The sequence below is a fragment of the Rhynchophorus ferrugineus genome, unplaced genomic scaffold, assembly GCF_030347505.1.
Source record: "Rhynchophorus ferrugineus isolate W39M unplaced genomic scaffold, kcgeb_rfMv2 rfM5, whole genome shotgun sequence".
Taxonomy (NCBI): domain Eukaryota; kingdom Metazoa; phylum Arthropoda; class Insecta; order Coleoptera; family Curculionidae; genus Rhynchophorus; species Rhynchophorus ferrugineus.
The window spans coordinates 12,216,231-12,225,723 of NW_027472584.1; the positions used below are offsets into that span (position 1 = coordinate 12,216,231).

Below are 9,493 nucleotides of genomic sequence, written 5' to 3' on the forward strand. Positions count from 1 at the left end.
TGACTTGCGTGAATAAAACTGTTGCAATAGTATTTTTCAAGACGATAAGAACAATATTGGCTGTATTGTAATTAGTTTAAGTTCCAGCTATTGTCGTTTAACTTACAAATATGCCATTTTTTCTTAACAGACTTACTTTCTTTAAACATAAAAAAGTTTGTGTAAGTCCTACAATAATTGTTGTAATTTCAATTATTTTATTAACTAGTATATTATCTTATTTCAGTCAGAACTTAGTATACAAACTCGTATAATAAGAAAATTAATTACATCTAACAGTCTTTTGGGTAAAGTATCATTTAATTTGTCGGATATCGGTGAAGGTATAAGAGAAGTGGTTATTAAAGAATGGTTTATAAAAATTGGAGATAAAGTATCTCAATTTGATAACATTTGTGAAGTTCAGAGTGACAAAGCTTCTGTTACAATAACTAGTCGATATGATGGTACTATTACAAAACTTCATTATGACATAGATGAAGTAGCTTTAGTTGGTAAACCATTAATTGATTTAGAGACAGATGACAACACTACAGAAGGTATGTTTAATTAAATATTATGAACGTATATTTTCAAGATAATTTTTAGATCCCATAAAAACAGATAACATATCAGCAAAGTTAGAAACCATTAATGAAGATGTTACTGTAAATAAAAATAATATATCTAATTCATATGGTTAGTACATTATAAAATAAAATAATTTATATTTGTTATTAACAGAGATATTTTAGAAAAAGTATTATGTATACCATTAGTGCGGCAATTGGCAAAAGAGCACAAAATAGATTTAACAAAGGTAAAAGGTACTGGAAAAGATGGTAGAATAATAAAAGAAGATGTCTTAAAGTATTTAGAAGTCCCTAAAAGTAAAGAATTGGAGAATGCTTCTGTTCAAACAATTGACAATGTTGTTCCTTTAAAGGGTTTTACCAAAGCTATGTTTAAGACTATGACAGAAGCATTAGTAAGTATAAAATTAATTTCAAACCTTATATCTCTAAAATAATTATATTATAATATTGTTAATTGCAATTTAGGTCTAATTCAAACCTCATTATTTATTTATGTTAACTAATATTTAAGGTAGATTTAACAATTATATTAATGAAAACTGGAATAAAAAAATATAAGGTAATTTCTATATTACGTTACATTTCACCGACAATATCTCCTAGAACAAAGTAGTATTACTGTGTTGTAAATACGTTTATAAATACTACACAGTATAAAAATAGAGGTTTCTGTTGACAAAAAAACAAACGGGCGCATTAGTTCGACCTGGAATAATAATCAAAACATATCTATTAAAAACCTATAACTGTACATATATTGTTTTCATTTTTTCAAAACTTAGCAAAAACATAAATTATATGTTATTTAATTTTTTATATAACGATATTATGAACCCGCTATAATTAAGGGTAATTTAACAGTTTGATTGATATTTAATCAACCTAATCGCTTAATTTTAGTAAATTACTATGAAGGCAATTTAACGAAAATCGTGAGCTTTAAGAGAAACATTTTAATTATGTTATGTATAATTTTGTTATATTAATTTTGTATAGTTTTATTTTAAAATAACCCATTTTCTATAAAAAATAATTAAGATCCTTTTATATTCAGTAATAGTTTGGTGAATTTCTAGGGTTAGCTAGCAAAAACGTATATTACATTATATTAAATATATAGTCTTTAATCATATTGATATGATTGTACTATGTATGGTAGCTAACATTTAGTTGAACTAATATATATTACTGTTTTATTGTTTTTAGAAAATTCCTCATTTTGTCTATAGTGACGAAATTAAAGTGACCACACTATCAAAATTACGAAAAGAACTGAAATTGCAAGAGGTCAAATTAACATTTCTTCCATTTTTTGTAAAAGCTGCTTCTAATGCTCTTCAACGATACCCGTTAGTAAATTCGTCTTTAGATGAAAACTGCGAAAATATAATTTACCATAAAGATAACAACATTGGCATTGCTATGGATACCAAGGAGGGATTGGCTGTGCCTGTTATTAAAAATGTGGAGTCCAAAACTGTACTTGAAATCGCGATAGAACTGAATAGATTAATTACTAATGGAAAAAATGGTATATTCTCACCTAATGATCTAAGTGGAGCTACATTCTCAATCTCAAATATTGGCATTGTAAAGTTTAATGATATAACTAATTTTTTTAAATAAAATCATGTTCATTTTCAGGTTGGAGGAACATATACTAAACCTGTTATTCTACCCCCTCAAGTAGCTATAATAGCATTAGGTATAGTACAGGTATGTATATACAAGTTATTTCAAGTTATTACAGTTCAGTTATTACTTGGAATATATATGTTATCTCAATAAGTAGCTAAATAGAATCGATTTTTTAATTTACATTAATTAAAAGCTTATAGTTTTTTTATTTTTAGAGCTTATTATTTTTTAAATACCTATAAATGAAATATTAATATTATTTCAGTTTTAATCTAAAAATTAATTCTACCATTAATAAATAACGATTACGCAATGTAGGCTTTGGCCAATATAACAGTTCATCAAAAGTAAACAAAGAAGAATAATAAAAATGTTTATTGGTTTGACGTAATTACTTTTAAAAACATTTGATAATTCTCAAAATATAATTCTATTTTGAATTATCAAGAATGAAAATTATATATTATGAAGCGATGTAATTCATTAATAACATCTTTTATATTAGATGGAATAAATAATGGCTTAATAAAAACTGAAATAATCATATCCAAAATATTTATACTATAAAAATGTATGAACCACGGGGTTATTAACATTTGGAATATGTATATGTCGCAATACAATGGAACTACTCATACAAACTCCCCTTAATGTCACTAGCCTTTCTAAAACAAATATAAATTGAAGGTCGTCGTACTGTTAAAAATAATTCCTGTTAAACTTAGATTTATTATTTCTTTTAGGTATTACCACGATACGATTCGTCAGGAAATATAAAACCGGAAGAAATAATTAACGTTAGCGGATCAGCGGACCATAGGATAATTGATGGTGTTACTATGGCGAATTTCATAAAAACTATTAAAAAGCAAATCGAAAATCCAAATCTGTTATTCCTAAATTTATAATAAAAAAAAACTCAGGTCAATAAATAATTTATTTTTTCTCTATTATAAAAACAGTTAATAAAACCTTAACCACTAATAGAAAAAAACATATCTATTTCAAAAATTGGATCCAATAGGGACGGACAATAATGTTAGTAAATTTATAACAGAAATAATTGTTGAATAATAAAAAACAAACAAAATTCTCAAACACTAAACTTAGTCATTCAATAAATGTTAGCTAACTAGGCATATATAAACTTTCAAAAATGTGAAGATTTATAATCACAGTTTAAATTTCGTCAAACTAACAGATAACACTTGTATAGGCACTATTTGGAAATATGTATATCAATTTAATCACTTTTTCGAGAAAATATCTATAAACGCGTCATAATAAAGTATTTCATATTGCTGAAAAATATTTTTATCAGTCAAATTTGGAAAAATAAAAATGATTTAATAAACATTATTCACGAAAATTGCTTCTGAGACAGTTGATAAGTTACATATGGGTTTTGTAAGATTCTTGGTGTTGTTTCCATGACCCTTAACAAAAGATCATCTAAATAATCTTCAAGGTCTTTCAGTTTCCTCTTGTGCTTTTCTAGGTCACTTTGTGTTTCTACTAAAGTTAATATTAAATCCTAAAACATATCAGCCATTGCAGATAGCTTTCTCCAATTTTTTTCATCTTTTTATATACTTCTCTGGTTTTTCCCTCGAATTTTTGGAGGAGTTCATTTGATATGTGGCTAGTTGTATGTACTGGAATAGATTCCCGTTCACCTCCTATAATAATACGCTCGTGAGAATTGCCAGCAAACTTTTCACGCTTGTCTACTATCTCATTTTTTTCTTTCTCTAAAACCAAGCAACATGCATTTTCTTAAGAGCAGGTGCAAAATAAAACCAACCTACCTTTTTTGAAGCTATTTTTAAGTTTGTGGTATATTCCATCCTTTTCTTCTCTTTTTGAAGGTTCTGGTGTGGATCTAATGCTAATATTATCTTCATTTTTGGAAGGGGTCTCGGTATATTCAGCTTCTTCTACTATTTGTGATGCTAATTTAGAGGAGTCCCAAGATCTTCTATTTAATGATTCATTTGATCCAGGCCGTAAATTATCTGTAACACAGTATTATATATGTAATACCAAATGATTTATAACAAATGTAACTGTTTACTTTTGGATTTGGAGTGTCCAAAAAGTTTTGATTCCCATTCATCTTGAGGAGGTTTTGGTTCTGATCTTGGAGGCTTGGCAGGTGGCAGTGTTAAGCTTTTAACATTTGATATTGTAGGTGATGAAGTAGTAGACGGGGTATTTTCTACAGTTTTTTTGACTAGAGCTGGTGATGCATTTGTAGGTATACTTAAAGAGCTTGCTGAACTTTTATGTGATAAATCATCAAACTGAAATATAAGTAATTAATGTCTTAATAATTTATCAATAAAATGTATAAAACTTACTGTAAATTCATCTTCATCACTGACAACACCTGGATCTGCATCATCAATAGTTTGTTTGCTTTTAAATTTTTGATTTAATGTTTGACTACGTATATTAAGGCTTCCAACACTTCCAATTGAGGAAGCACCATCATCAAAGTCATCTTTTTTCTTTCCTTTCAAGTGCATTTTGGATCCAATTGACTTTGCAAATTTTTTTATGCCTTTACGTTTTTCAGCACTGCCTAAGCTCAACAAGCTACCTCCAACGGACTGTGCAACATGAGACAAACCTCCTAAGGATGATTTATGTTTCTCCTTTTTACTTAAATTGGTTAAGCTTCCCGACTTAACATTAAATGCAATTTTCACTTCTAACTGTCCCCTGTCTTTTGTTTTACCACCTAACAAAAATAAATTTTAACAAAGACATGAGAAACAATAATAAAATGAAAATAAAATTTACCTGGTTTAGACTGTAAAACATAAAATTTATTTTTTGGTCTTTCATATATATCAAGTGTATTTAATGGAATGACTGCTCTTCCTAAAAACTCATCAACACCAACAAAGTTGTGATGTAGTGCTGTTAAAACTATTTCAGCTGTATTTCCTTGATCAGGTATAGGTCTACAATTGCAAAAGTATTATAAAAATGCATTTAATAATATATTAAATATTTTACAGTTCACATTCTTCATGCCACTCTACAGTATGTCCTGCCTTTTCTTTGACAGATGTCTGGTATTTAATTTTACCCAGACCTATTGTAACAAAACAATCATTTGTATTATTTTTCCCTTTTGTCAGTAAACCAATGGCTCTTTGAACTGTAAAGAAAATAATTATTATTATATTAACAACATATTATTAATAGACATCATACCTGTAACCTGAACATGAGTTGGGACCCACATCTCCGTCGTTTATTAAACAAAATTATGACTAATTGTTTTAGTAACTGCCAATGGAATGTATAATTAGATAAAACGATACGTGGATTATGCTTCACAGTTACACTATTAAATTCATTTGCACTATGGCATTCACCGTTATTATATCGTGTGGGAGAAATTTAAATAAACCTTATACACACTACTTTGATTTTCTCCTTATGTTTCTACTACATTAGCCTATTTATTTACGAATGAAATATACTGACGGAGATGACGTTTTGACAGTCAAATGTCACTTCAATTGACCTTCAACATTTATAAGTTTTTATTAAGAGGGAAAACTTATTTTGAAATTTATCTACATAAAAAAAATTATGCTAATGGAATACCATATAAATATGTGTAAAGAACTTCTTTACTTGAACTATGTATTCCTTTAAAATATAGGTGGCGCTGTATAGCGACCTTTTAACCCCAATTTCGGCGAAAGAGTATTACTCATCCTAGTGGTTAAATATATATTTACCGTTTATTATATGTACAAAAAATAGTTAGTCTTTTATATCTATACATTTACAGTATTCCAATATTGTTTGACAGCTCAAAGAACAATAAGAACATGCAATGACGTTGCCTAGGTGACACACCTGACATATGGGCGAAAAATAATAACAAAACCTGGTGATGCTAAACATTTTCTAAATTCCCAGTAGATAACAGAATAGATAAATTTAATCTAAATAATGATTTTGGCCATATTTAGAATTATTTATGTGTTTTAAATTTAAACTTGGGTAAGGATAAATGTAGGCCTATAGGGGACGGTTTTTATTATGTATTGCCTTTTCAAGGTACAATGGAAGGAAATAGCAGGGGAGAAAATCGTAACAGAGACATAGACTGGTCTAAGTATGGTTTAGGATCGGAGACCGCGCAAAGAGTTCGAGCTAATACAAGTGGATTTGTTGATTTATCTTTTGATGGAAATTATGCTGCTGGTGGTCATCAAGCATCTGGTGCAAATGAATTATTTGCAGAAGAACAGGTATCATAGTCATGTTTTGCTTAAATGTTGTTAAATCTTTTGCTTTCAAATAGGGTGATATTCCATGGTGGAAATCTAATTTCTTCATATCACAACCTGTACTTTTTGGTACATGGGATGGTGTATTTACATCTTGTTTGATTAATATTTTCGGTGTAATTGTTTTCTTAAGATCTGGCTGGATTGTTAGTCAAGCTGGAGTTATTAGTGCTGTTTTAATAGTTTTAGCAACAGGTACATAAATTTAATTAAAATATAAATATAGCCTTTATAATTTGATTGTTACACTTTTAGTTGCAACTGCATTAATATCAGTATTATCAGCAGTAGGAATATGTGAAAGATGTAGGATTGAAAGTGGAGGTGTTTATTTTGTGTTAGGTCATGTTCTAGGATCCAGATTTGGAGGTTCTTTGGGATTATTGTACTGTTTTGGACAGGTAATTTAAAGACAATTATATATGTTTATGTTTATTAACCATCTGTTCTCTCTTAAGGCTGTGGGTTGTGCATTAAATGTGTTAGGTTTTGGTGAATCCATGGCCCAATTAATTGGTTTTGGGAATTCTACATGGGCTGTAAGGACAATAGCGATAGTGGCAGTTGTGTTATTAAGCAGCATTAATATAGCTGGAGTAAAATGGGTTATTAAACTACAATTTATTCTCTTATTAATATTATTGTCTGCTGCATTAGATTTTATGGTAGGCAGTTTTGTACACTCTGATCAAGGTAAATTTGAAGGGACTATTTATGAATTATCACAGTTTATTTATTTTTTTTTTATAGAAAATGGTTTTGATGGTTGGCTTAGCAATAACTTAGAATTAAATATGTGGTCCAATTATACTGAAGGTTACAATTGGTTTGCAGTATTTGGAGTATTTTTTCCTACTATAACTGGCATTTTATCTGGCATTAACATGAGTGGAGATTTAAGATCACCATCAACTAATATTCCTAATGGGACCTTGGCAGCTATAAGTTTTGCAACATTTTTATATCTTGTATTTACTATATTTTTGGGAGCAACATGCTCCAGAACATTTTTGCAGACTGATTATATGATTGCAGCAAAAGTATCTGCTATTGTTGTTTTATTCTTAGCAGGACTGTATGTTTCATCAATGTCAAGTTGTTTAGGTGCAATGTATGGTACTCCTAGAGTGTTGCAATCCATTGCCTTAGAAAATGTAATTCCTGGGATTGGAATTTTAGGAATGGGGGTAAGTGAACATTTCTTTTATACAAACAAAATATATTTATAATTTAATATTTATTTATAATTTTGAAGGTCTTCCTTAATCATATATTTCATATAAAAATTAATCATACAAAATAAAATTTTACATAAGGTATTAATAATAATTAATTTGGTAAACACTACTTGAGCGATATCTTTGTTGGCAGTAAATTTAAATCATTAATAACATTGAATCAAATCAGAGATGTATCTTACATTAGTTTAAAATTTGCAGAGAGGACCCAATAAAGTACCGCTATATGCGATGGCTGTGGTAGCTTCAGTCACTTTTGCATTTATTTTAATTGGAAATATAAATAGTTTGGCACCTATAGTAACTATGCCATATTTATTGACTTACGCTTGCATAGATTACTCTTACTTCGCTTTAGCTCAGACATTTGATATACAGCACCAAAGAGAGCAAAGATTTCACAGACCAAGAGTACAGACAACTATCAGTGTAGATTCAGACACTAATGATTTAGATAGGCTGTTTCCTGAGCGTACTAGACATAAGAATTTACGAGTAAGAATATATTAAAGCAAGTTTTTAGAAAGAGCATAATATTTTTAATTTTTTTTTAGGGCGAGTCTAGCTCTAATTCACCTTCTAGTCCTACAGACACTTCTGAAACTACACCTATAGACCCTAAAAATCATATTCATTCTAAACAAAAAAATTGGTATTCAAATTTGTGCAATAGATGGCTTTCCTTAATTGGTGTAAGATTTATTTTATACCTATTTAATTATTGATTTATTATTTATTGGTTTTATAGGCTTTGCTAAAAATAATAATTATGTTTTTGGTCAGTTGGGTTTATGCAATAGCATGTATAACAGTGGTGTTTTTTGTTTGGCTGTATATTGGTACAGCTAATCCAGCAGTTAAACCTGGTTTGGCTAGTGAATTTCATTTTTTTAAATGGTTTAAAACAGCAGTTTTACGCTGCTTTGGGTAAGAAATCGGTTAATGAGAAAGAAGTAACTCAATTATTGCTTATTGATTATTGTAGTAAAAGGGTAACTGACTATGAACAAATTATAGTCACTCCAGTTCATCCAGGTTTGGATGTTTCAACTGCACAACTAAATGAAGATAATGAAGACTTTTCAAACAGAAGAAGATATCATCAATCAGCAACTGTAACTGGTCATATGGTAGACATTGATTGACACTGACAACATATTTTTATTTTATTATTTACTTTCAGTTAACCAAATTAAAATACATAACAGCTACTATTAAAAAAAATAACAGCTTCCATCTGCCAAAATGTATATTTTATAATTTAATTTGTCATATATTATACAACTATTATACAATAGTAATAAATTATTTTTGTATTTTCATTCGTTTATCATTTATAATATAAAATTCTATGTCAGAATTGTTATCAAAGCAAGGGTTGTTTATTTGCAGATTACTAATGTCAATGTTTAAATAATGTTATATAATTTTACCTTGATATATATTCTTATTATTTTGTACCTAGTAAAACTATACTAAAAATACATTTTGTTATAGCATTTTATGAAATTTGAAGATATCATAAAACGTATAAATCAGATCATATAAATTTGATGATATTTGAAGACTTAAAAACCCCTTTTATTTGACAATTTCATTTTAAGAAAAATATACTAGCTTTAGGTCTCATTTTTAACTAAATAAGATTTATCTAGACTTTACTTATCGCTGAGCTTTAAACCGTCCTAGAAAATATCCTTCGACGAGCTAACAATGGGCGAAT

General features: G+C 28.6%; 3 protein-coding genes across 4 annotated transcripts; 2 read left to right on the forward strand and 1 right to left on the reverse strand.

Moving 5' to 3' along the window:
• Position 1: 1 nt before the first annotated feature.
• Positions 2-3,161, forward strand: Dbct (Dihydrolipoamide branched chain transacylase E2). The gene is made up of 7 exons (XM_076404868.1): positions 2-161; positions 227-539; positions 589-678; positions 735-967; positions 1,782-2,165; positions 2,220-2,291; positions 2,957-3,161. Exons 1-7 carry the CDS (start codon positions 111-113, stop codon positions 3,119-3,121), a joined length of 1,308 nt encoding a protein of 435 aa, XP_076260983.1. The 5' UTR covers positions 2-110; the 3' UTR covers positions 3,122-3,161.
• Positions 3,133-5,830, reverse strand: Rip11 (Rab11 interacting protein). Of its 2 annotated transcripts, none has more exons than XM_076404864.1 (8): positions 5,439-5,830; positions 5,238-5,382; positions 5,019-5,182; positions 4,574-4,956; positions 4,288-4,516; positions 4,022-4,228; positions 3,807-3,892; positions 3,133-3,747 (listed from the first exon to the last, which is right to left on the reverse strand). In XM_076404864.1, the coding sequence occupies exons 1-8, from the start codon at positions 5,467-5,469 to the stop codon at positions 3,574-3,576; spliced, it is 1,419 nt and encodes a 472-aa protein (XP_076260979.1). In that variant the 5' UTR covers positions 5,470-5,830; the 3' UTR covers positions 3,133-3,573. The 2 variants fall into 2 exon arrangements, with proteins under 2 accessions (XP_076260979.1, XP_076260978.1); XM_076404863.1 differs by having other exon boundaries at positions 3,807-3,964.
• On the forward strand, positions 5,823-9,092 carry LOC143196911 (solute carrier family 12 member 8). The gene is made up of 10 exons (XM_076404862.1): positions 5,823-6,242; positions 6,300-6,493; positions 6,547-6,727; positions 6,788-6,933; positions 6,991-7,225; positions 7,283-7,719; positions 7,972-8,265; positions 8,325-8,462; positions 8,519-8,697; positions 8,756-9,092. The coding sequence occupies exons 2-10, from the start codon at positions 6,305-6,307 to the stop codon at positions 8,913-8,915; spliced, it is 1,959 nt and encodes a 652-aa protein (XP_076260977.1). The 5' UTR covers positions 5,823-6,242; positions 6,300-6,304; the 3' UTR covers positions 8,916-9,092.
• Positions 9,093-9,493: the final 401 nt, after the last annotated feature.

Bases quoted from the DNA above. Each gene is read 5' to 3' on its own strand.
- Rip11 (XM_076404863.1), bottom strand. From the start codon at position 5,469: ATGTGGGTCCCAACTCATGTTCAGGTTACAG. The intron at 4,229-4,287 runs GTAAACAGTTAC...ACTGTGTTACAG, and splicing joins TGGACACTCCAAATCCAAAA to ATAATTTACGGCCTGGATCA. The intron at 3,748-3,806 runs GTATATAAAAAG...GATATGTTTTAG, and splicing joins TCGAGGGAAAAACCAGAGAA to GATTTAATATTAACTTTAGT.
- Dbct (XM_076404868.1), top strand. From the start codon at position 111: ATGCCATTTTTTCTTAACAGACTTACTTTCTTTAAACATAAAAAAGTT. The intron at 968-1,781 runs GTAAGTATAAAA...TATTGTTTTTAG, and splicing joins AGACTATGACAGAAGCATTA to AAAATTCCTCATTTTGTCTA. The intron at 2,166-2,219 runs GTAAAGTTTAAT...GTTCATTTTCAG, and splicing joins CAATCTCAAATATTGGCATT to GTTGGAGGAACATATACTAA.
- LOC143196911 (XM_076404862.1), top strand. From the start codon at position 6,305: ATGGAAGGAAATAGCAGGGGAGAAAATCGTAACAGAGACATAGACTGG. The intron at 6,728-6,787 runs GTACATAAATTT...TTACACTTTTAG, and splicing joins TTTAATAGTTTTAGCAACAG to TTGCAACTGCATTAATATCA. The intron at 8,266-8,324 runs GTAAGAATATAT...ATTTTTTTTTAG, and splicing joins CTAGACATAAGAATTTACGA to GGCGAGTCTAGCTCTAATTC.